General features: G+C 37.9%; 1 protein-coding gene across 2 annotated transcripts in view; it reads left to right on the forward strand.

Annotated features, from left to right (window-relative positions):
* The window catches only part of CCDC91 (coiled-coil domain containing 91), a 311209-nt gene that overhangs the window by 141097 nt on the left and 143849 nt on the right, over positions 1-26263 (forward strand). For both annotated transcript variants that reach the window (XM_010856028.1, XM_010856029.1), the window contains exon 7: positions 14909-15016. In XM_010856028.1, coding sequence (XP_010854330.1) covers positions 14909-15016 — 108 coding nt within the window. The remainder of the gene's footprint in view (positions 1-14908; positions 15017-26263) is intronic.

The following is a 26263-nucleotide window of genomic DNA, read 5'->3' on the forward strand; positions in this document are numbered from 1 at the left end:
GATTCTCTAACTGTATAGCATAGGGTTCTGTATTCACTATCCTGTGATGAACTATAATGGAAAAAATATGAGAAAGAATATATGCATCTATGTAACTGAATCACTTTGCTGCACAGCAGAAATAAACACAACATTGTAAATCAACTATATTTCAATAAAATCAATTAAAAAAAATAAAAGTAAGCGATTTAACTACGAAAAAAAAAAAAAAACCCTAAGATAATGGCATCCAGTTTCATCTCGTCATGGCAAATACATGGGGGAACAATGGAAATGGTGACAGACTTTTATTTTCTTGGGCTCCAAAATCAATGCAGATGGTGACTGCAGCCATGAAATTAAAAGACACTTGCTCCTTGGAAGAAACTCTATGACAAACCTAGGTTGCGTATTAAAAAGCAGAGACATCTCTTTGCCTGTTGACAAATTCCATAGAGTCAAAGCTATGGGTTTTTCCAGTAGTCTTGAATGGATGTGAGAGTTGGATCATAAAGAAAGCTGTGTGCCAAAAAATTGATACTTTTGAACTGTGGTGTTCAAAACTCAGTTTTGGAGAAAACTCTTGAGAGTCCCTTGGACTGCAAGGAGATCCAACCAGTCAATCCTAAAGGAAATCAACCCTGAATATTCATTGGAAGGACTGATGCTGAAGCTTGAAGCTCTGATATTTTGGCCACCTGATGTGAAGAGCAAACTCATTAGAAAAGACTCTGATTCTGGGAAAGATTGAAGGCAGGAGGAGAGGAGGACAACGAGGATGAGTTGGTTGGATGGACATGAGTTTGAGCAAACTCCAGGAGGTGGTGAAGGACAGGGAAGCCTGGCATGCTGCAGTCCATGGGGTCACAAAGAGTCAGACCTGAGTGAGCGATGGAACAACAATCAAGAATAAATTATTAGGGAGTAAATGATTTGCCCTATTATCTTCAAAGTATATTATTTCTTTGCCAAGGAAACATGCATACAATACAAAATTTAAAAGATACGAAAGTATGCATGTGTGTGTGTGTGCTAAGTTACTGCATTTGGTCTGACTCTTTTTGTGACCCTGTGGACTGTAGCTGCCTGACACCTCTGTCCATGGGTTTCTCCAGGCAAGAGTACTGGAGTGGATTTCCATACCCTCCTCCAGGGATTGAACCCTTATCTCTATGTCTCCTGCATGGGCAGGCAGATTCTTTACCACTAGCGCCACCTGGGAAGCCCAGAAATATGCATAGTAAAAATTAAATTTTGCTCCCATTGCTGTTAGAGTATCAATTCCCACCTATTCTTTAGGCTTTATTGCTTCCAGAAGTGAGATAATTTGCTAAAGATTGTCATGTCTCTGATTTGCAATAAATTGATTGTCAAATTGTTTTATAGCAGTGAGAAAGGAATTCCATTTGAAGAATAAAACTTGTAGAGTCTGATTTTATCCATGTGGTTAGAAGCACCAAGTTCAAAAGTTATCCTGTTTTGGTAGTTTAGCAGAATATTCATGTAATCAAGTTTCTTGGTAGTTAATTCATTGTAACAAGCTAATTTGGGTGCCCCCAAGGTCTTCCCTTGTGGCTCAGGTGGTAAAGAATCCTCCTGCAATGTGGGAGACCTGGGTTTTATCTCTGGATGGGGAAGACCCCCTGGAGAAGGGAAAGGCTTCCCACTCCAGTATTCTGGCCTGGAGAATTCCGTGGACTGTATAGTCCATGGGATTGCAAAGAATCAGACATGACTGATAACTTTCGATAAATCGATAATCAGTAAATCACTACTTTGTATTTTAATGGTGAAATACTTCCATACTAGTTAGTATATTAACAATTTCTCTGAGACACTTAGATGACTTTGTCCCTTCCCTGAGGCTTCATCCTAACCCCTCACAGTCAAGCTAGAGATCAGCACTGCAGGGACCTCTGACACCTGCTCCAGTGCTGAGGATGACACTTCTGATTTTTTGGTGCCCAATCTTATGGATTTTAAATAGTTTACACATCTCCCCGTGCAATATCACTTCTGTTATATATGGTTTTGGAGTTGAAACTCCAATACTTGGGCCACCTGATGCGAAGAACCGACTCATTGGAAAAGACCGTGATGCTGGAAAATATTGAAGGCAGGAGGAAAAGGGGGTGTTCAGAGGATGAGATGGTTGGATGGCATCACTGACTCGATGGATATGAGTTTCAACAAGCTCCGGGAGTTTGGTGTTGGACAGGGAAGGCTGGTGTGTTGCAGTCCATGGGTGTCACAAAGAATCAGACATGACTGAGTGACTGAACTGAACTGAATATATGGTTAACACTTAGCTGGAAAAGAACCAGCTTGAAGTACCTTAAATTGTCATCTAAGTTTACAACATTCTTCTCTTTGTGATCAAAAAGAAGACATAAAGGAGAATTTCATCTTTGTCAGTGTGATAGTGAAAGTGAAGTCGCTCAGTCATATCTGACTCTTTGAGACCCTATGGACTGTAGCTTACTAGACTTCTCTGTCCATGGGATTTTCCTGGCAAGAGTACTGGAGTGGGCTGCCATTTCCTTCTCCAAGATACACTTTGTCAGTGTATCTTCTGATATATTGATTTTGATGAAACCTCTAATCTCACTCAACTTTTCAATGTGAATAAAAGTTCTTTTCTAATTTTTGAGATCTATATTTGGTAAATGGATGTCTATTAATTTGGAGGGAAATTATTTTAACTATCTTAAATCTGGTAACTTAAAAAATATTCTTGATACAATTTGAATCCAAATAGCTTGAGTTTCCTTTTCATGCAAATAAGGAGTTTAGTTTTCAAAAATCAGCAGAAGGTTGAACAATTCTCTTTTGAAAGTTTATCAATGTAAAGAATTAACTTAGCGATCAGAATTTTACAGAATTCCTTTATTACTGGCAGAGACGAAGCTCTATTACTCCTCCTATTTATTAGATAATACATCTGAGACATGGAGAAGCACAGTGCCCTGATCAAACACGTACAACCAGAGAAGGAGTTGTGAATATAGTCAGATCATTCAAAGCTTGATCCAGAACTCTATTTAGCAAGTTATGCTGCCTCCTTGTAAGGTTATTGATTGTGTATTTAAGTCAAATATTCCTGACATGTACATGGGTTTCTTTTTTTCGTGGTTTCTGATATTTCAGAAAACGGAATGTTATGTCTTTAGTGTTTAATAATTAGGTGCTGCATTGAGTCTTATGAAAGATTCTGGAGAGATTTTAGTCAGAGTTCTTTTTTTTTTTGCCTTTTCTTTCATTCCTTCCTTCCTTTCTTCTTTAACTGAAACTGTAGCTCTTATGCAAGTCACAAGAAATAATATTGTGGCATCTGAGGGAGAGGCATGTCCATATGGCAGCTTTTCAGAAGTTTAAAGTATCTGGAAGGCAGACATGCAGCGTCTCTCTGCTGAACTTAATTTTAGAAACTTCTTAATTTTAATGTGTTGTCCATGGCACAAAAGAAATTTTCACTGGGAGACTTTTGTGGTGTTTGAGGTAACAACTCTGATGTTACTAGAATCCCTTAACAACAGGGCCAACAGGAATGATTTCTTCTGTCCTAAAGATTTTTTTTCTTCGGCTTTCACAGCCCGCAGAGCACTTTATAGCATGGCTAGACTGTATTGAATTTCCATGTTTAGATCTACACCCATAATGTAACATTTTTCTTTTTGAATTAGTGTAGTGCCACTGCACAGCACTTCAAATACTAGAAACATTTAGGATCTCTACAATTCCAAATGCTTGAGATCTGTGACAAGATAAATTTTCACCAGCTTCTCCATGACCTTGACACTGCTGTTGTTTAAGTTAAGGAAAAGGAAGGGTGGGGTCGTTTGTTTTTTAATCCATTTATCCATAATTTTAGGAATTGGTTTTTGTCCTGCTTTCTAAAAATAAATTTGACCAAATCCATTACTATAACTCTGCAGACATCTGGAGTTTACACTCTTGAGAAGCATGCACCTTCATTTTCCCCAAGGGTTAAACTTAAAGATTCTAGATGTTGCTTAACTTCTGCCTGCCTGGGTAGTCAGGCCATGAACCTGAGCTCGGATTTAGATCCAGGTTTTTAAAGTAAACCCAAGCCTTAATTTCAGATAGAAGTTTTTCTTTAAGAGAGTTATATTCCCTAGTCCTTTTTACCTTGTATGTTTAAATCACTTACCAGTGATAGATTTTGATCACGTTAATTCTTTTTGTATTCCAACAAAATTTTCTAAAATGTCTAAATATTGTTTTCAGAGATAACCTAATGTTTCTCTTCTAATGCAACTACATCTGTACCACAGTTGAATTACTAACTCACTGAGGTCTTAAAATACGTGTGTCTGTATCAGTTTCTCTTCCCAAACTACAAGCCAACAAAGCTATAGATTGACATTTTGGATCCCAACATTGGCAGAAGATATCTGATTAGCCAAGAGTCATTGAACTTTAAGACATGTTAGTGAGCTGCCATCATTTGGACACTATATATTAATTTTCATCATCTTATCTTGTCACTCTAATTCAGTATAAAATGGAGAATGTAATTCAGTATAAAATGGAGAATGTAAGTATTATAGAAGAACTTTATGCTAATAGCGGGTCCAGATGAAGTTCAGGTAGATGTTAATTGGCATATATACGTGTAGCATATCTATGGCACTTTTCTGTGAGACCATGAAAATCATTCAACTGTTCTTTTTAGGATTAACCCCTTCATTACCAGAGAGGATAATTTTATTACTCTTAATTATACTGAATAAAAAGTGGTATATACATGGTGCATTTATGTGTGTGTGTGTGTTTAGCTGACAAATATCAGTGCTACATATTTCATTCTCACAAATTGTCTATTGATGAAGAATTTGTTTTATACCACTTGACTGTTTTTGGTACTTTGAAACACTGAAGAAAATGAAAGTAGGTCAGATTATAGAAACTTTCTTGTTTGAGTTAAAAATAAAATGCATTTCCATGGTTCTATGTGATTGCCTTTGTCTGGAAGTCTGGTGCTGCTATAGCATCTGGTTGGATTCCCTGTTTTGTATGATCAACAATGGCCTTTTTACTAGTTTTACAATTCATCAGCCTTTATTCCCATGATAAAACTTCAGACATTTTTCTTTGTTGGAAATGTTCTTCCCTCAGATTCAAAATAAAACTGAGTTCTTTTCTTCCTCATTTGTGACTTCCTAAGAGAGCTCTTGACTTCCCCCTCTGAAAAGTTTCTCCCCCATTATTCTGTTCCTTTTGCCCTTTTTAATTTTCTTTACAGCATGTAACACCATCAGAAATGTTTGTTTATTGTCTACCTTGCAATCTTCTTTGTCTTCCCCATTTTCCTTATCTACAATGTGAACTGAGGAGAGTCAGGCTCTTATCTCTCTTGTTGGGTGTGCATCCCCAGTGCCTAGAACAATGTTGGGAATAAAGCATGCATTCAGTAAATATTAGTTGAATAAATAAAGCTTTAATGAATAATTATTGTTGTTCAGTTGTTAGTTCAGTTCAGTTCAGTCGCTCAGTCATGTCCGACTCTTTGCGACCCCATGAATCACAGTACGCTGGGCCTCCCTGTCCATCACCATCCCCCGAGTTCACTCAAACTCACATCCATGGAGTCGGTGATGCCATCCAGCCATCTCATCCTTTGTCGTCCCCTTTTCCTCCTGCCCAATCCCTCCCAGCATCAGAGTCTTTCTTTTCCAATGAGTCAACTCTTCGCATGAGGTGGCCAAAGTACTGGAGTTTCAGCTTCAGCATCATTCCTTCCAAAGAACACCCAGGGCTGATCTCCTTTAGAATGGACTGGTTGGATCTCCTTGCACTCCAAGGGACTCTCAAGAGTCTTCTCCAATACCACAGTTCAAAAGCATCAATTCTTCGGCGCTCAGCTTTCTTCACAGTCCAAATCTCACATCCATACATGACCACTGGAAAAACCATAGCCTTGACTAGACGGACCTTTGTTGGCAAAATGATGTCTCTGCTTTTGAATATGCTATCTAGGTTGGTCATAACTTTCCTTCCAAGGAGTAAGCGTCTTTTAATTTCATGGTTGCAGTCACCATCTGCAGTGATTTTGAAGCCCCCCAAAATAAAGTCTGACACTGTTTCCACTGTTTCCCCATATATTTCCCATGAAGGGATGGGACCAGATGCCATGATCTTCGTTTTCAGAATGTTGAGCTTTAGCCAACTTTTTCACTCTCCTCCTCCACTTTCATCAAGAGGCTCTTCAGTTCTTCGCTTTCTGCCATAAGGGTGGTGTCATCTGCATATCTGAGGTTATTGACATTTGTCCCGGCAGTCTTGATTCCAGCTTGTGCTTCTTCCAGCCCACCATTTCTCATGATGTACTCTGCATCTAAGTTAAATAAGCAGGGTGACAATATACAGCCTTGACATACTCCTTTTCTTATTTGGAACCACTCTGTTGTTCCATGTCCAGTTCTAACTGTTGCTTCTTGACCTACATAATAGGTTTCTCAAGAGGCAGGTCAGGTGGTCTGGTATTCCCATCTCTTTCAGAATTTTCCACAGTTTCTTGTGATCCACACAGTCAAAGGCTTTGGCATAGTCAATAAAGCAAAAATAGTTGTTTTTCTGGACTCTCTTGCTTTTTCAATGATCCAGCAGATGTTGGCAATTTGATCACTTCAGTTATATCCAATTCTTTGTAACCCTGTAGACTGCATCAGCCAGATTCTGCTGTCTTGCAGGGGGTTGCCATTTTCTACTCCAGGGGACCTTCCTGACTCAACAGTCTAATCCCCGCCTCTTATGTCTCCTGCATTGGCAGGCGAGTTCTTTATCGCTCACCCCACCTGTGAAGCCCACTGTGAACAACAGCTATGTGCTATATGTGCTAAGTCGTTTCAGTTATGTCCAGCTCTGTGCAACCCTGTGCACAGTATCCCACCAGGCTCCTTTGTCCATGGGATTCTCCAGGCACGAAATACTGGAGTGGGTTTCCATGTTAATTTTCTTATTTTATTTTTAGTTAAATTGGAAAAGATCTGAAATAGATTTTAAAAAGGCAAACTCTCTGGCTAAGTCCCTTCACTGTTCACCTGAAACTGCCACAACATTAATTGGCTATACTCCAATACAAAATGTTTATGGTGTTAAAAAATAAAAAGCAAACTGTGATAGTTTCCTAAGAAAAGTAAAATTGTATTTGATTTCAAATGACCCTTTATAGCAGTTTATTTATGTGTACTACTTCAGTCCAAAAATTAAAGTAAGACAATAGATACAGACCTAGTTATCATCAGTGTTTTAATAGTTTTTCTATGAATTGGCAATTAATACAAATTGGATATACTAAAATCATGATTCATTTCTTCAGTTCCTTCAATAGTTATTTGTCTTCTATTAGGAGAAGGCAATGGCACCCCACTCCAGTACTCTTGCCTGGAAAATCCCAGGGGCAGAGGAGCCTGATAGGCTGCAGTCCATGGGGTTGCGAAGAGTCGGACACGACTGAGCAACTTCATTCTCACTCTTCACTTTCATATTGGAGAAGGAAATGGCAACCCACTCCAGTGTTCTTGCCTGGAGAATCCCAGGGATGGGGGAGCCTGGTGGGCTGACGTCTATGGGGTTGCACAGAGTCGGACACGACTGAAGTGACTTAGCATAGCATAGCATAGGTACTATTGTAGGTAAAATGGATCCATCAGTGAATTAATCACAGATTCCTATTTCCTAGGGCTTAATTTTTACTGGGGATATTTATTTTGTGTTTTGTCTCTAGCTTATTCCTATTTGTAAATTATGACTTAGAGGATTGACTTTTAAAGTAATTTTAATTAATTAACTATTGACTAAAATTAGCTATGAAGTGTTCTTTTAAGGTTATGTGCTAAATGCCAACATGATATTAATGTTTCAGAGACCATCTGGTTCTTTAGACACATCTGCTCTGAAAATCTGGACAAGTAATTAAATTTGATGAGGCTGGAATGAGATCTGTAGAAATTGGGCTGTTTCAAGGGAAAAGAGAAATTCTGTGGATTTGTTGGTACAGTGGATTGTAGTTTGGTTTGCAGTAGTCCACTTGAGCTGTAACTTCTCCACTCACTTAGATTCCAGTGTATACTCAGTTCCATTAAAAACAGTCTGTCTACTGCTTATGGGTATTGGTTGGTGTAGCAAGTTTTTTGACTTAATATCATTATTTTCTAGTCTAATCATTAAAGAATTTATAACATACATTTTTTTCAAGGAGTTTATCATCCTTCACATGCCCTATTTTGTTTATTCAAAATTTATGCTTGTGGAGTAGAAAGAATAAATATTTCTAGTCTAAAGTAATAAAAAAAAAATTCAGATCTCTCTTAGGAATTAAATGTATTCAGCAACAAAGTTGGTAACTGAACTTGGTAGTTATAATTTGAAACTTAGTAAACTTTCTAATGAATATTGATATAATTAAAACTATGATTTTTAAAACATTAATCTCAGTATAAGGAATGCCACTCCCCAAATAGCTATTGCATGTGTATGCTATGTACAAATAACTGTAAAAACCTCTGTGTAATATATAAAGCTGAATATAAACGTGACATAGTTCCTGTTCTAATGAAATCTATGATCTTGTTCACACCTTTAAAATTATTCTTGAAGAAGTGTGGTCAGTAGTTTTCCTGTCCGCTAGGATGATACAGTGGAGAAGGAAATGGCACCCCACTCTAGTGCTCTTGCCTGGAAAATCCCATGGATGGAGGAGCCTGGTAGGCTGCAGTCCATGGGGTTGCTAGGAGTCGGACACAACTGAGCACCTTCTCTTTCACTTTCATTTTCATGCATTGGAGAAGGAAATTGCAACCCACTCCAGTGTTCTTGCCTGGAGAATCCCAGGGATGGGTTAGCCTGGTGGGCTGCCGTCTCTGGGGTCGCACAGAGTCGGACACGACTCAAGTGACTTAGCAGCAGCAGCAGCAGCACGATGATAACAGAGGATCTCATAAGACTGAAGCTAAAACCTAAACATGTTGAAAATTAGCAAAATATTCCCTGCTTTTGGTATCATTTTTTTCTTTATAGAATGCTTGTGTGCATCTTTGTTTTTCTGCCTCTAGATATAATGAAAATCGTAGTGCTTTGTGTTGAGCAGTTTAAAATAGCTGATAAAGGAACTAATTCTTTCATGAATAATTTTTGTCGTGTTATTTAAACACAAGGGAAGGATTACTTGTGTCTTTGATATCTCTAGAGCCGATTACAAAGGAAAAAAACAATTAAAGGAAAATGTTAAGATTAATGTGCATTTTTGAACATAAGTCACAGGAAGTGCTAAGGCAGTTATTATAGTATATTACACAGGAGAATAAATATCCAGTTATATAATGATAGAATTAGCTATAAAACCTTGTAGATAGTACCATTGTTTATTACTATGTATGTCCACAATGATTAATATTCTACTTAGAAGGATTGTTTTCGGACAGCACATCCTTTGTTTGGACAGTGACAATAGTAATTCCTCTGTTCCGCATTATCAGTCAGTCAGTTCAGTCGCTCAGCCGTGTCCAACTCTTTTCGACCCAATGGACCGCAGCATGCCAGGCCTCTCTGTCCATCACCAACTCCCAGAGTTTACCCAAACTCGTGACCATTGAGTCGGTGATGCCATCCAACCATCTCATCCTCTGTCGTCCCCTTCTCCTCCTGCTCTCAATCTTTTCCAGCATCAGGGTCTTTTCCAATGAGTCAGCTCTACACATCAGGTGGCCAAAGTATTGGAACTTCAGCTTCAACATCAGTCCTTCCAATGAACACCCAGGACTGATCTCCTTTAGAATGGACTGGTTGGATCTCCTTGCATTCCAAGGGACTCTAAAGAGTCTTTTCCAACACCACACTTCAGAAGCATCAATTCTTCTGCACTCAGCTTTCTTTATAGTACAACTCTCACATCCATATATGACTACTGGAAAAACCATAGCCTTGACTAGATGGACCTTTGCTGACAAAGTAATGTCTCTGCTTTTGAATATGCTGTCTACGTTGGTCATAACTTTCCTTCCACTGCACACCATCTGCAGTGATTTTGGAGCCCCCAAAAATAAAGTCTGCCACTGTTTCCCCGTCTATTTCCCATGAAGTTATGGGACCAGATGCCATGATCTTCGTTTTCTGAATGTTGAGCTTTAAGCCAACTTTTTGACTCTCCTCTTTCACTTTCATCAAGAGGCTCTTTAGTTCTTCACTCTCTGCCACAAGGGTGGTATCATCTGCATATCTGAGGTTATTGGTATTTGTCCTGGCAGTCTTGATTCCAGCTTGTGCTTCTTCCAGCCCAGTATTTCTCATGATGTACTCTGCATCTAAGTTAAATAAGCAGGGTGACAATATACAGCCTTCATGTACTCCTTTTCTTATTTGGAACCAGTCTGTTGTTCCATGTCCAGTTCTAACTGTTGCTTCCTGACCTGCATATAGGTTTCTCAAGAGGCCGGTCAGGTGGTCTGGTATTCCCATCTCTTTCGGAATTTTCCACAGTATATTGTGATCCACACAGTCAAAGGCTTTGGCATAGTCAATAAAGCAGAAATAGACATTTTTTTGGAACTCTCTTCCTGTTTTGATGATTGAGCGGATGTTGGCAATTTGATCTCTGGTTCCTCTGGCTTTTCTAAAACCAGCTTGAACATCTGCAAGTTCACAGTTCACGTATTGCTGAAGCCTGGCTTATAGAATTTTGAGCATTACTTCACTAGCATGTGAGATGAGTGCAGTTGTACAGTAGTTTGATCATTCTTTGTCATTGCCTTTCTTAGGGATTGGAATGAAAGCTGACCTTTTCCAGTCCTGTAGCCACTGCTGAGTTTTCCAAATTTGCTGACATATTGAGTCTAGCACTTTCACAACTTCATCTTTTAGGATTTGAAATAGCTCAACTGGATTCCATCTCCTCCACTAGCTTTGTTTGTAGTGATACTTCTAAGGCCCCCTTGACTTCACATTCCAGGATGTCTGGCTCTAAGTGAGTGATCACACCATTGTGATTATCCGGGTCGTGAAGATCTTTTTCATACAGTTCTTCTGTGTATTCTTGTCACCTCTTCTTAATATCTTCTGCTTCTGTTAGGTGCATACCATTTCCGTCCTTTATTGAGCCAATCTTTGCATGAAATGTTCCCTTGGTATCTCTAATTTTCTTGAAGAGATCTCTAGTCTTTCCCATTCTATTGTTTTCCTCTAGTTCTTTGCACTGATCACTGAGGAAGGCTTTCTTATCTCTCCTTGATATTCAAATGGGTTTATCTTTCCTTTTCTCCTTTGCTTTTCACATCTATTGTAAGGCTTCCTCAGGCAGCCAGTTTGCTTTTTTGCCTTTCCTTTTCTTGGTAATGGTCTTGATCCATGTCTCCTGTACAATGTCAAGAACCTCTGTCCATAGTTCATCAGGCACTCTATCAGATCTAATCCCTTAAATCTGTTTGTCACATCCACTGTATAATCACAAGGGATTTGATTAGGTCATACCTGAATGGTCTAGTGGTTTTCTCTACTTTCTTCAATTTAAGTCTAAATCAGGCAATAAGGAGTTCATGATCTGAGCCACAGTCAGCTCCTGGTTTTGTTTTTACTGACTGTATAGAGCTTCTCCATCTTTGGCTGCAAATAATATAATCAGTCTGATTTCAGTGTTGACCATTTGGTGATGTCCATGTGTAGAGTCTTCTCTTGTGTTGTTGCAAGAGAGTGTTTGCTATGACCAGTGCGCTCTCTTGGCAAAACTCTGTTCGCCTTTGCCCTGCTTCATTCTGTACTCCAAGGCCAAAGTTGCCTGTTACTCCAGGTGTTTCTTGACCTCCTACTTTTGCATTAGCCATGCTGTGTAGGGCCACCCAAGACAGACGGGTCATGGTGGAGAGGTCTGACAGAATGCGGTCCACTGGAGAATGGAATGGCAAAATACCTTCAGTATTCTTTCCTTGAGAACCCCATAAACAGTATGAAAAAGCAAAAAGATAGGACACTGAAAGATGAACTCCCCACGTCAGTAGGTGCCCAATATCCTACTGGAGATCAGTGGAGAAATAACTCCAGAAAGAATGAAGGGATGGAGCCAAAGCAAAAACAGCACCCAGTTGTGGATGGGACTGGTGATAGAAGCAAGATCTGATGCTGTAAAGAGCGATACTGCATAGGAACCTGGAATGTTAAATCCGTGAAACAAGGCACATTGGAAATGGTCAAACAGGAGATGGCAAGAGTGAACATCTGCCTTCTAGGAGTCAGCAAACTAAGATGGACTGGAATGGATGAATTTAACTCAGATGACCATTGTATCTACTACTGTGGGCAGGAATCCCTTAGAAGAAATGGAGTAGCCATCATAGTCAACAAAAGAGTCTGAAACACAGTACTTGGATGCAATCTCAAAAATGACAGAATGATCTCTGTTCATTTCCAAGGCAAATCATTCAATATCACGGTAGTCCAAGTCTATGCTCTGACCAGTTAACAGTGAAGAAGCTGAAGTTGAATGGTTCTATGAGGACCCACAAGACCTTTTAGAACTAAGACCCAAAAAAGATGTCCTTTTCATTATAGGAGACTGGAATGCACAACTAGGAAGTTCAGTATTATCAGTGCAGTTCAATTCAGTCGCTCAGTCGTGTCCGACTCTGCGTTCAGTGTTATAGTCCCACTTAAAAAAAAAAGTCTTGTTGTGGCAATACAAAGATTTTTAGTATATGGCACCTGCCTACTTTTGTACATTTCCTGCCATTCTATCTGCCTCCACTCTTTAAGTGCAGCTAGTCTTCTTTATTTAATGTTCTCTGTGAATAGCAATCAGCCTTACAGGCAGGCCTTGGGCATCTTTTCTATCTCTGATAATCACTGTGCACCTTCTGTTCTCTAGAGAATGTTTCTGTTCAACAATAGAATGAACTCAATGAGGACTGACTTTTTAAATCTTTCTGTTCCTGTTATCTGCCTTGGTGTCCTTTTATAGATGGATACATTTAAGTAACTGAATGGGGCTAAGATGAGAGGCTTGAACTATGTGAAAAGCTGGTCATTTGTGCAAAGCTTTTTTCCATGTCCCATAATTACAGTTTAGCCTTTACATGATTCATTATCCTATGGTGCTTACTTCCTTGAAGTTTGGTAGAAAATGAGTATGTAGTTTACAAATTAATCACCAAAGGAGGAAGTACTGTTCATTTGTGTTTCTTAATTATGATAAGGAAGTATTACTTTATTTCATTAATTTACCTGTCTCTCTAAAGGATATAATTTACTAAAAAATAACAACTTGGTATTAAAACTGGGGTTATTTGGTATCATAGCAAATATGGAAATGAAAACAATCCTTTCCATTAAGCAAAACAGTTCTGCCATAACCCGAGTCCCCCTAGAGAATGACATTTTTCTTTCTACAAAAGATGCCATGAATGTAACCCAAGAGAACTGGCCATAAATCTACCAACCTTTAAATTTTCTGAATTCCAAAAATAGTATTATATTGTACCAAAGGTAAATAGGAGCTTTACATTATCTAGCAAGTTTAAATTTTAATTTTTTTAATAAATTATCATTATGGATTCTTTAGAAGACATAATATATAAATGAAAACCTTAAGGAGTGCTGTTAAGCCGTTTTTTTCATGTTGGTGAAACTGCAGTCAGAGCTTTATTTTCCTTTACCAACTCACTCGTAATTCTGCAGCTTCAGAGTGATGACTGTTGAATTATAGGAGTAGAAGCATCATGAGACAGTTTAACATTTGCAAGAGAAAGTTAATTATTTGAAGATTTGAGACTTATCCAGAGGTTTCAAAAATATTTTTGTCTCAGTTTTTAAAAATACATGCATATTTATTTAGCCTCTTAATGCATGTTGTTTCCAACCAAGTAAGTCTATTTCAAAACAGAGATTATTTAAGAGATTTGGCGTATTTTTCTTTTCTTGGTAAATGTGCCAAAGGTCTGTTTTCTATAAGACATGTGTCTGTTTCAACTTACTATTTTGATTATGAGTAGTTTATTATCCAGATAGACCTTCAAAAATAGAATATTTGCTGAAGAGTTCTTATGCATATGGTGAAGTGAATATTTTAGAATGATTCAGGATTTATAAATAGCATGTAAGATAATATCGGGAGCACATTAACTATAATGTATAATGCCTTAAAAAAAAGGAAAGATGATAATATTCTAAGCATCGCCAATAAGGAAATAAGTGGGCGGAACGTCTTCCATTGCTGATTTGGCTTCCCTTAGAACAGTGTTAACATCTTTATATTTAAGTGACTGAGGTTCCAGTGTTTACACTGTCCACTTGCGTTTGTCTAGTCTCCCACGTTTTATTACTTCTTATGAATACTGCCTTGAGATTCTGCCATCCACACTTTGCCTTACACCTTTTCACATTAGGGGCGTGCACTTCCTAGGGGGCAGTTTTTTTCATGATTGAAACTGCTCAGAGTTTCCATCTGCTTTTACTTGACTTGTGGTCTTGAAGATCATGCTTGGCCCCTGGGATATTACAGTGTGCCGAGAGGATGTGGAGTTTTGTCAGCCAGTGAAATATGTCTGGTTTTTTTTTCTCTTTTCTTTTTTTCTTCAGCAGCTTTCATATGCTTCTCATCCTGTGTGGTCTTTGCTAAACTGAATTTATATTTAACAGAACTGCTCACTCTCTTTATCATCTTCTATGACTTGGCCTTTTTAACAAGAAGGTGTGTGGAAGGAAAATCTGAGCCAAAAAACTGTAGTTTGGGCAATAGGAAAACCTAAAACCAAAAGCTTAAAGTAGTGTTATATATGAATGTACTTTAATATTCACAAATGTGTATTTTGTAATGCAGAAGATCATATTTCAGGCATGTACATCTGTCAAAAAAAAATTATCATGCCAATAGTAGATTTCAAGTTTTGTCTGTGATCCAAATAACATTTTTGCTTGTTTTTAGGCACTACTACAGTCTTCAGTTAAGCAACAAGTAGAAGCTATTGAAAAGCAGTACATTTCTGCAATTGAAAAACAAGCACACAAGTGTGAAGAGTTGTTAAATACTCAGGTAATAAGATTGCACATCCATTATATATTCATACTTTTCTTCTGACTCTCTTCCCCTGAGAGCTCTAGAACTGTTTATTCACTTTCATGCCATTTACTTTCCTTGATGTATTTTGGAGAAAAAAAAAATCTGCTGATGTAAAATCAATGTTAAAATTTGCGAATTTTATTATAGACTAAAAATAGGACTAAAGGCCTAAATTATGTGAATATTCCCCAAATTAATGATAATTCTTATGCTGATTTCTGGAGTATCATATTATTTATCAAATAGCAAAAGCAAAAGAGATGACTGTAAATGTATTATGGCATGTGAAATAATTTGTGGTATAAGATTTATAAATAATATTTGAATTTGAGTACTTGTGTTCGATTTACCTTTCATTGCTTATATGAATTTATTTCTATTTTGATATTTTCTCGTGATTTTTTTTTGTTTCTTCTTGATTAATGTCTTAGAAAGCATTGCAGACATGATAAGTACATTTACATGAAATAGTCAATTGAAAAGCCTATATGTATGTATCGTAGTATAAATAATATGTGCAAGAAGTTCCCAGCTACACTTTTGAATAACTTGAGGCTTGATAGGTGAAAATAAAATCAACCTTATGTAAAAGATTTATTTCATATTATAGGAAAAAAAATACTAATAGAAAATTTAGATCTAGAATTTAAATGAAGATTTATAAACATGCCACTTAGTCCCCAAGATTGGGGTCAGTTTGGTTCAGTACTTTCAGAGTCATTTTAATAAGTGGTTTAGAATAGGAAATGCATGGCAAATTTTATAAATTTAATAAAAAATAATTGCACTCTCTTGGCTGGTAGAATACCAGGTTATCAGAGATAAGAAGGATATGTCTGTATAAATGTACAGAAAAATTACAGAGAAGAGGAGGTTACAGAACTGTAAAACAGCATAAGGCATGTATTAGCCAGGCCAGGCCGTGTTATGCCTTAAACTCCCTGACTTCAGACAGTGAAGATTTATGTCTTAGCCAATTCTCTGTATACACTGAGGCTGCTTTGAGGGCTCAGTGTCATGATGTCCTCATGATGGAAACTAGTCTGATAAAACAGTTCAGTTGTGGAATGTTACCTGGTAGAGTTAAAAAAAAAAAAAAGAAAAAGTCAGATTTCCTTCTGGTATTTCAACATTCTGGACTGGAAATGACACTTCTACTCCCAACTTGTATCTGCAGTGCCCACAGTCATCTTGGGGTCAGGGAGTGAAACCCTACTCTGAATCTCGAGTAGGGAGAGGGAGAGGGCAGAAAATCTTTGATAAGCAGCACTGGTATACCATGGTCTGCTCTTTGGGTTGCCAGATATTTCCAGCCTTCATCTCTCAGGTAAAATTTCTTAACCTGCCCATATGGGAGAAAATCTGAAGGTTCTATCCAGATATTGTTGTTGTTGTTCAGTTGCTCAGTTGTGTCTGACTCCTTGTGATCCCATGGACTGCAGCATGCCAGACTTCCTTACCTGTCCATCACTATCTCCCCGAGTTTGCTCAAACTCATGTCCATTGAGTCGATGATGACATCCAACCATCTCGTCCTCTGTCACCCACTTCTCTTATTCTCAATATTTCCCAGCATCAGGGTTTTTTCCAGTGAGGCAGATCTTCCTATCAGGTAGCCAAAGTATTGGAGCTTCAGCTTCAGCATCAATTAGTCCTTCCACTGAATATGCAGGACTAATTTCCTTTAGGATTGACTGGTTTGATCTCCTTGCTGTCCAAGGGACTCTCAAGAGAATTCTCCAGGATTACAATTTGAAAGCATCAATTCTTTGGTGCTCGACCTTCTTTATGGTCCATCTCTCACATCTGTACATGACTACTGGAAAAACTATAGTTTTGACTATATGGACCTTTGTTGGCAAAGTGATATCTCTGCTTTTTGATATGCTGTCTAGGATGGTCATAGCTTTTCTTCTAAGGATCAATCATCTTTTAATATCATGGCTGCAGTCACCATCTGCTTTGATTTTAGAGCCCAAGAAAATAAAGTTTGTCACTATTTCCCTTAATTTCTCATCTGTTTGCCGTGAAGTGATGGGACCAGATGCCATGATCTTTGTTTTTTGAATGGTGAGTTTTAAGCCAGCTTTTCCACTTTCTTCTTTCACTTTCATCAAAAGGCTCTTTAGTTTCTCTTCACTTTCTGCCATTAAAGTAGTATCATCTGCATATCTGAGGTCATTGATATTTCTCCCAGCAATCTTTATTCCACCTTGTGCTTCATCCAGCTCAGCATTTTCCATGATGTACTCCACATATAAATTAAATAAGCAGGGAGACAGTATACAGACTTGATGTCGCCCTTTCCCGATTTTGAACCCATCTGTTGTTCCATGTCCAGTTCTAACTGTTGCTGCATGATCTGCATACATGTTTCTTAGGAGGCGGGTAAGGTGATCTGATATTTCCATCTCTTTAAGAATTTTTCAGTTTGTTGTGATCCACACAGTCAAAGACTTTAGTGTAGTCAATGAAGCAGAAGTAGATGTTTTTCTAGAATTCCCTTACTTTTTCTATGATCCAACAGATGTTGGCAATTTAATTTCTGGTTCTTCTGCCTTTTCTAAATCAAGCTTGTATATCTGAAAGTTCTTGGTTCATATATTGTTGAAGCCTAGCTTGAAGTATTTTGAGTATTATCTTGCTAGCATGTGAAATGACAGCAATTGTATGGTAATTTGAACACTGTTTGGCATTGCCCATCCCATTGAATGCCCATTCAATCTTTGGGATTGAAATGAAAACTTACCTTTTACCAGTCCTGTGGCCACTGCTGAGTCTTCCATATTTGCTGGCATATTGAGTGCATCACTTTAATAGCATCATCTCTTAGGATTTGTATTAGCTTAAGCTGGAATTCCATCAGCTCCACTAGCTTTGTTTGCAGTGATGCCTCCTAAGGCACACTTGACATCACAGTCCCAGATGTCTGGCTGTTGGTAAGTGATAGTCTCATGCCAAAAGTCCAGGATATTTGAGTGATAGGTGGGAAATGATGTGCTGTAGTCTCTACATCATCAGGTCTAGATATATAGTCCCTTTTGACCTGAAGAACTAGAAAGTAAAATATATGTTGTTTACCACCAACAGATCTGGTATACAGTAGTGAGATAAATGGCAGGGTGTATACTGTGAATGCTCTCAGAAGGAAAGATGAATCAGAGATGCATAGCTAGCATTACTGTGTAGCAATTCTAAAATCTCAATGAATAGATTCAGTAAGTATCTCTGCTGTGGAGATTGGATTTGCTTTTTAATTTACCGTGATTTACTTTTCAGGGTTTAGGGCCAGGGTTTCTTGTCTATTGTTCTTTATGAATCCTATAGGGTCTAAATTTTTAGTATTTTTTTTTTTTTGGCTATACCTAATGTGAGTGTTGGAGATTATATAATTTCTCACCCTGCTCCCTCTCTATAAAAATTTGGGAGTCCTGGGTCATTTAGGGTAGGAAACAGTCACAGTTCAGGATGACAGTTCTTTGGACATTTTATCTGGTTACAGTTGGCTCTATTTGTTAGATGCAAATCCCTAGTTATTTAGAGATCCATGTTCTAGATTTAATATGTTAAATATGTTTAAGCTTTCCTGTCTGTCTATGTCTCTCTCATCTTCTGATTAAAGATAGCTTCGTTTATGAAACCCAGTTTGAAGAAATCCCAGTGTTCTCTTTTTCTCAAACCTTTTGGTCCTAAATGAAAGCATATACAGGACCATCACAGACTTACTGAGTCTTTTCCTGGGGATCCTTTATTCCATTGAATCTTTAACAGTGGGTTCCCCTATTTACTGTTTGCAAGAGCAGTTTAAAGAATAAACTGTCTTGGAGGCATTTAATTTTTTTTTTAATGTAATTAACCAAGGAGAAGAAAGACTTGTAAGCTAAAAACTGCAAAACATTGCTGAAAGAAATTGAAAATAACCTAAATATATGGAAACACATTGCGTGTTCATCAGTGGAATATCACCAGAAATATTTCCATGAGAAATATTTAGTGAAGAGCACTCAAGACTACCATGGGACATTTAGAGGATCATAAACAATTCAGTGTAATGAAATAGTACTTAATAGTGATATGATCTGGAGAAGGCAGTGGCACCCCACTCCAGTACTCTTGCCTGGAAAATCCCATGGATGGAGGAGCCTGGTGGGCTGCAGTCCATGGGGTCACTAAGAGTTGGACATGACTGAGCGACTTCACTTTCACTTTTCACTTTCATGCATTGGAGAAGGAAATGGCAACCCACTCCAGTGTTCTTGCCTGGAGAATCCCAGGGACGGGGGAGCCTGGTGGGCTGCCATCTCTGGGGTCGCACAGAGTCGGACACGACTGAAGCGACTTAGCAGCAGCAGCAGCAGCAGCAGCGATATGATCATTAGGTAAAAGTCATATAAAGTGTTTAAATGGCATTTCACACATATTTTCCAAATCATATTTCTTGAGATGTCTTTTGAAATTTGAAATAAGTAACTTTAATAAAAATAATACCTGAATTGTTCTTTAAGAATAATTTGGCTCAACCTTTCATGTGTATATGAGTCTTTTTTTTTTCTATTTTATTCAAATTTAGAATTTAAGGGAAAAGCAAGTTAACTCTCATAAGAGTAGTTACAAGCATGTGCTCCAGAATCAAAGAGGCTCCATTATGCCTGGCTTTGTCACTTAGCTGTGTTACTGTGGAATATCCTTTAACCTCTCTGTGGTTTATTTTTCTCATCTTCTAAATGTATTAGGTTGGTGCAAATGTAATTGTGGTTATGGGCCATGAGTTTTAATCATTATAACTAGGCTCAAGCACATCTTTATTAATCAAAATAGGAACCATTATGCAGTCAACACATTTTTGCCAGTGCAAAATAAGTTGGTTTATTTCTGTAGTGTAAAAATCCATGTTTCAGGATTCGACAAACTCTTGGAAAGCATTTTCTGCCTCCTGCTGGTTCTGGAAGTATTTTCCCTGCAAAAAGTTTTCTAGATGCTTGAAGAGGTAGTAGTCAGTTGATGGGAAGTCAGGTATGGAGGAGGCAAAACTTCAAAGCCCGATTAGTTCAACTTTTGAAGTGTTGGTTGTGTGATGTGCAGTCAGGTGTTGTCATGGAGAAAAATTTGCCCTTTCTGTTGACTAATGCTGGCTGCAGCAGTTGCAGATTTGGGTGTGTCTCATTGATTTGCTGTGGAGAAGGCAATGGCAACCCACTCCAGTACTCTTGCCTGGAAAAAACTATGGACGGAGGAGCCTGGTGGGCTGCAGTCCATGGGGTCGCTAAGAGTCAACACGATTGAGCGACTTCACTTTCACTTTTCACTGTCATGCATCGGAGAAGGAAATGGCAACCCACTCCAGTGTTCTTGCCTGGAGAATTCCAGGGACAGGGGAGCCTGGTAGGCTGTCTATGGGTTGCACAGAGTCCGACACGACTGACATGACTTAGCAGTAGCAGCATGGATTTGTTGAGGATTTCTCAGATGTAATTGTTTCTCCAGGATTCGGAAAGCTATGGTGGATCAGACCAGCAGCAGACCACCAAACAGTGACCATGACTCTTTTTTAGTACAAGTTTGGCTTTGGAAAGTGCTTTGGAGCTTCTTCTCTGTCCGGCCACTAAACTGGTTATCATCAGTTGTCATATAAAATCTACTTTTTGTTGCATGTCACAATCTGATCAAGAAATGGTTTGTTGTTGTTGAATAGAATGACCTTGTCTGCCACATTGTCTGACCTGAAATTGGGTGCTATTAAAAGGTATTAACTAGGAAAGTGACATTTGTCCCTAATTGTTGTTACTGTTTTCTCATAAGTGAATTTTCAGAGTTTTTTTTTTTAATATTCTAGATATAAATCTTTCTTCAGATATGTGCTCAAATACTTTATCATAGTCTATGGCTTTTCTTTTCTTCTAATGTATTTCCAAAAGCAGAAATTTTAAATGACATACAAATCCAATTCATCATTTTTTTTCCTATGGGTAATTCTTTTGATGTTACTTACATCTAAGAAGTCTTAACCTAACCCAAAATCAAAAATATTTTCTTCCTCATTTAATTTTAAAGGTATTAGTTCATAATTTCAGGTTTACAAATGATCCAGGTAATTCATTTGATTTTTGCATATGGTTCTAGATATGGATTGAAGTTTCTTCTTTTTTTTTGTATGGATGTCTAAGCATTACAGTCTTAATGGCTAAGAAGACTTTTCTTTCACCAGTGAATTTCCTTTGTACCTTCTTCAAAAATTAATCATATTATGTGTGGGTTTGCTACTTAATTCTCTACCAGTTCAATTTATCTATTTGTCTGTTTCAACTCAAGTCTTGTACTATTTATTTACCATAGACATTCAATAAGTCTTGAATTCAGGTAGTGTAAATCTTCCAATATTGTGCTTATATTTCAGAGTCATTTGGGCTATTCTAGGTCATTCATCAGAGAAGGCAGTGGCACCCCACTCCAGTACTTTTGCCTGGAAAATCCCATGCACAGAGGGGCCTGGTAGGCTGCAGTCCATGGGGTCGCAAAGAGTCAGACACGACTGAGCGACTTCACTTTCACTTTTCACTTTCATGCACTGGAGAAGGAAATAGCAACCCACTCCAGTGTTCTTGCCTGGAGAATCCCAGGGACAGGAGAGCCTGGTAAGCTGCTGTCTATGGGGTCGCACAGAGTCAGACACAACTGAAGCGACTTAGCAGCAGCAGCAGGTCATTCATATTTCCATGTAATCTTTATAATCAGCCTGTTGATTTCTATAGCAAAGCATGCTGGGATGTTTTGAACTGTGTTTGCTCACAGCCAAATACTCTTGACACTGAATATGTGGGTTTTAACATCAGAGATTTCTCTAGTTCTCTGTGCACACCAACTGAATGTCCTAAAGTGAATTTAATCCACACACTGCCCAGAGTTAGTGCAGACCCCACTGGTTAAGGGATCAGTTCCACAAGGCTACACCAACTTCAAAGGCCAGTCCCAATTCCTGGGCCTCCTCTATTTCTGACCAACTGGGTATAAAGCAAGGGTTCCCACAAATTCCTTTTGAGACTTTGATAGTTTTATTATAAATGATGCAATGTAGGGCAAGATAAGGGTGGAAGAGATGCCTAGGGCAAGATAAGGGTGAGAAGGTACTCTCTGGGTATGTATCTCTTCCAGCAACTTGATGTGTTCACTAACCTGGAAGCTCTCAGAAAACTTTTGTTTAGGGGTTTTTATAGAGGTTTCATCACATGGGTATGACTGATTAAATCTATGGCCATTGTTGGTTAACTGTCTTCAGCACCGCTCCCTTCTGTCCATGTTGAGGAAGAGGATAATGTTGAATGTTCCAGCTCTTTCTTTGTGATATGGTTTGTTACTCTGACAGTCTCCTGAAGATATCTTGAGACCTACGAAGAGTCTCCTCATTAGCATAAACTCAAGTATTGTTGTAAGAGTCTTCTTGTGAATAATAAAAGGTACTCCTTTCACTCCTAAATACCCTGGATTAAAAGGGTTTTAGGTCTCTGCTAGGAAGTGGGGATAAAGACCTAATACATATTGCTTATTGTATCATAGATACTGATTGGATTAAGTTGATTCTATTTAGATGCAGTTGACCACTTTACCGTATTCAGTCTTCTTACCTAATAAAACAGTTTATTGCTCTATTTATTTGGGTCTTTATAAAATTTTCCAGTTTAAAATTTTTCACTGTTCAAGTCGAACACAGTTTTGGGGTCAAATTTATCCTGATATATTTTATATTTATTTAGTGCTAATTTGACATATATTTTTAAGAATTTTAATTACCCAGTTCATGTTGCTGGTACATAACAGTCAATACAATTGATTGTTGTGTATTGGTCTTATATTCTGTAATGATGCTAAAATCCCTTACTAGTTTCAGCACCTCTTTTTGTAAAGTCTGTAGGGTTTTCTGTATAGATGATCATGTTGTCTGAGAGCAGAGACATCATTTCATTTTCCATTTAATCTCGATGCCTTTTATTTATTTTTCTTAACTTAATGAACTAACTGAACCTCTGCTGCTGCTAAGTCACTTCAGTCGTGTCCGACTCTGTGTGACCCCATAGACGGCAGCCCACCAGGCTCCCGCATTCCTGGGATTCTCCAGGCAAGAACACTGGAGTGGGTTGCCATTTCTTTCTCCAATGCATGAAAGTGAAAAGTGAAAGTGAAGTCGCTCAGTTGTGTCTGACCCTCAGCGACCCATGGATTGCAGCCTACCAAGCTCCTCTGTCCATGGGATTTTCCAGGCAGGAGTACTGGAGTGGGGTGCCATTGCTTTCTCCGACTGAACCTCTAGTAAATGTTAAAATAGAAGGATATCTTTGCCTTTTTTGACCTAGGAAGAAAACATTCAGTTTTTCATCATTAGATACAAACTTAGCTATAGATACCCTAAAGGCATTTATTAGGTTAAGTATTTTCTTTCTACTTCCAAGTTTTTATTCCAGGAATAGATGTTGGATTTTATTGTCATTTTATCTCTGTATATGTTTGTGGTGTAATTTTTTTCATAAATCTTTGGTGACATCTCTTATTTTATTCCGGTTATTAGTGATCCGTATCCTCTTTTTTCCTCATTAATTCTGTAGCAAAAGTGTTAGTTGCTCAGTCATGTCCAACTCTTTGTGACCCCATGGACAGTAGCCCACCAGGCTCCTCTGTCCATGGAATTCTACAGGCAAGAATACCAGAGTGAGTTGCAGTTCCCTTCTTCAGGGGATCTTCAGACCCAGGGATCAAACTCCTACACTGCAGGGAGATCCTTTACCATCTGAGCTACCAGGGAATTGACTGTTTTGTAGAGGTTTATTATTTTTTTTATCCTTTCAAAGAGTCAGCGTATTTCATTGATTTTCTTTGTTTTTTTCTTATTTCTGCATCACTGATTACTACTCTGACCTTTATTATTTTATTTCTTTAGCTTAATTTTAATTTGAGATTTAATTTGTACTTATTCTAGTGTCTTGAAGTAGACACTTAGGTCATTGATTGAAGTCTTGCTTTATAAATAACCTATTTAGTAATGTAAATTTCTTTCTAGGTACTACTTTAGATATGTGTTTCACAGTTTCAAATGTCATATTTTCATTTTCAGTGAGAAAAAATACTTTTAAGTTTTTTTATTGATTTCTTTTTTTAACCTTGGATTATTTACAAATGTGTCATTTGTTTTTAAATATTCTGTGGTTTTCCAAATGTACTACTTTTAGTGATTTCTGATCTCATTGTAATATAGACAGAGGATATACCTCATATGATTTAAGTACTTTTTTGAGATTTCTCTGTCTACTTGAAAAGAGTGTTCATTCTTCTGTTGGTGCAGTTTTTGTATTTTTTTTATAGGTGTTAATTGGATCAAGTTTTTGTCATGTTATTTAAGTCTTCCATGTTGTTACAGATTTTTGTTCTATTGTCTACCAATTATTGAGAGGCAGGTGTTAAGATATCTGACTATACTTATGCATTTGACTAGTTCCCCATCTATCTGACATACTTGTATTTGGTGCATAAATGTTTAGGATTATTATGTCTTCACATAATTTTATGGCCTCTGTTGGTTTATCGTTTGCAAATCTTTGTTGTGCTATTTATATTGCTTTAAGGGAAGTTTGGCAAATCTTTCCCCAAAAGGATAGGTATTAATAGTAAATATTTTAGGCTCTCTGTTGCAACTGTTTAACTCTGCTGGTATAGTGAGAAAGTGCCTATAAACATTGTGTAGTGAATGGGCACAGCTGTGTTTCAGTAAATTTAGGCTCCAGATTAGATTTGAAATGAGATTTGCCAGCCTCACAGATCTAGAACAGGAACTAGTATAACTTGGGGAATTTTAATTTTCTGGCCTCTTAATTTCCTCTTGGTGATAATTGTTTTTTTCTGAGATTTTCTTTATCATGAAAATTTCTTGGACTGCTTTATTTGTTAACAACATTCTCTTTCCTACAGAGTTTGATGCAGTAAATCCAATGGGACAAAGAAATATATGAAGCTGAACCTTATGAAGTTGGCAATACTTAACTGGTTTTTTGTCTACAAAAGCAGCATTTTAATGTGCTTCAGTCTTTTGTAGTTTTAACAGGAAACCAGGAAAGTGTTTGTTTCCACATTATTGGGAAATATCATTTTGGTTAGTGTTTTCCAATGAGACTTCTGGAGATATTTGTTCAGATTAACAGGCTTCTTGACCATTAGTTTTGATTCTTAATAGTTTAGTTGGAGCCCAAGTATATGTATTTCTAGTAGACTGATCAGGTAATACTTATTGAAGAACTTAGTATTGCCTCTGTATTGCTCATCTTCAGCACTTACTATGCTTAATTCTTGCCATTTCCTGTTTGACCGCTTCTAATTTGCCTTGTTTCGTGGATCTAACATTCCAGGTTCCTATGCAATATTGCACTTTACAGCATCAGACCTTGCTTCTATCACCAGTCACATCCACAACTGGGTGTTGTTTTTGCTTTGGCTCCTTCTCTTCATTCTTTCTGGAGTTATTTCTCCACTGATCACCAGTAGCATGTTGGTCACCACCAACCTGGGGAGTTCATCTTTCAGTGTCCTGTCTTTTTGCTCAGATCATGAACTCCTTATTGCCAAATTCAGACTGAAATTGAAGAAAGTAGGGAAAACCACTAGATGGTTCAGGTATGACCTAAATCAAATCCCTTATGATTATACAAATGAGAAAAAGATTTAAAGGACTAGATCTGATAGACAGAGTGCCTGATAAACTATGCACAGAGGTCCGTGACATTGTGCAGGAGACAGTGATCAAGACCATCCCTAAAAAAAAGAAATGCAAAAAAGCAAAATGGCTGTCAGGGAAAACCTTACAAATAGCTGTGAAAAGAAGGGCTGCAAAAAACAAAGGAGAAAAGGAAAGATATACCCATTTGAATGCAGAGTTCCAAAGATCTGCAAGAAGAGATAAGAAAGCCTTCCTCAGTAATCAGTGCAGAGAAATAGAGGAAAACAATAGAATGGGAAAGACTAGAGATCGCTTCAAGAAAATTAGAGATACCAAGGGAACATTTCATGCAAAGGTGGGCTCCATAAAGGACAGAAATGGTATGGACCTAACAGAAGCAGATGATATTAAGAAGAGGTGACAGGAATACACAGAAGAACTGTACAAAAAAGATCTTCATGACTCAGACAATCACGATGGTGTGATCACTCACCTAGAGCCAGACATCCTGGAATGTGAAGTCAAGT

Source organism: Bison bison, unplaced genomic scaffold (genome assembly GCF_000754665.1).
Source record: "Bison bison bison isolate TAMUID 2011002044 unplaced genomic scaffold, Bison_UMD1.0 scf7180017864370, whole genome shotgun sequence".
NCBI lineage: Eukaryota > Metazoa > Chordata > Mammalia > Artiodactyla > Bovidae > Bison > Bison bison.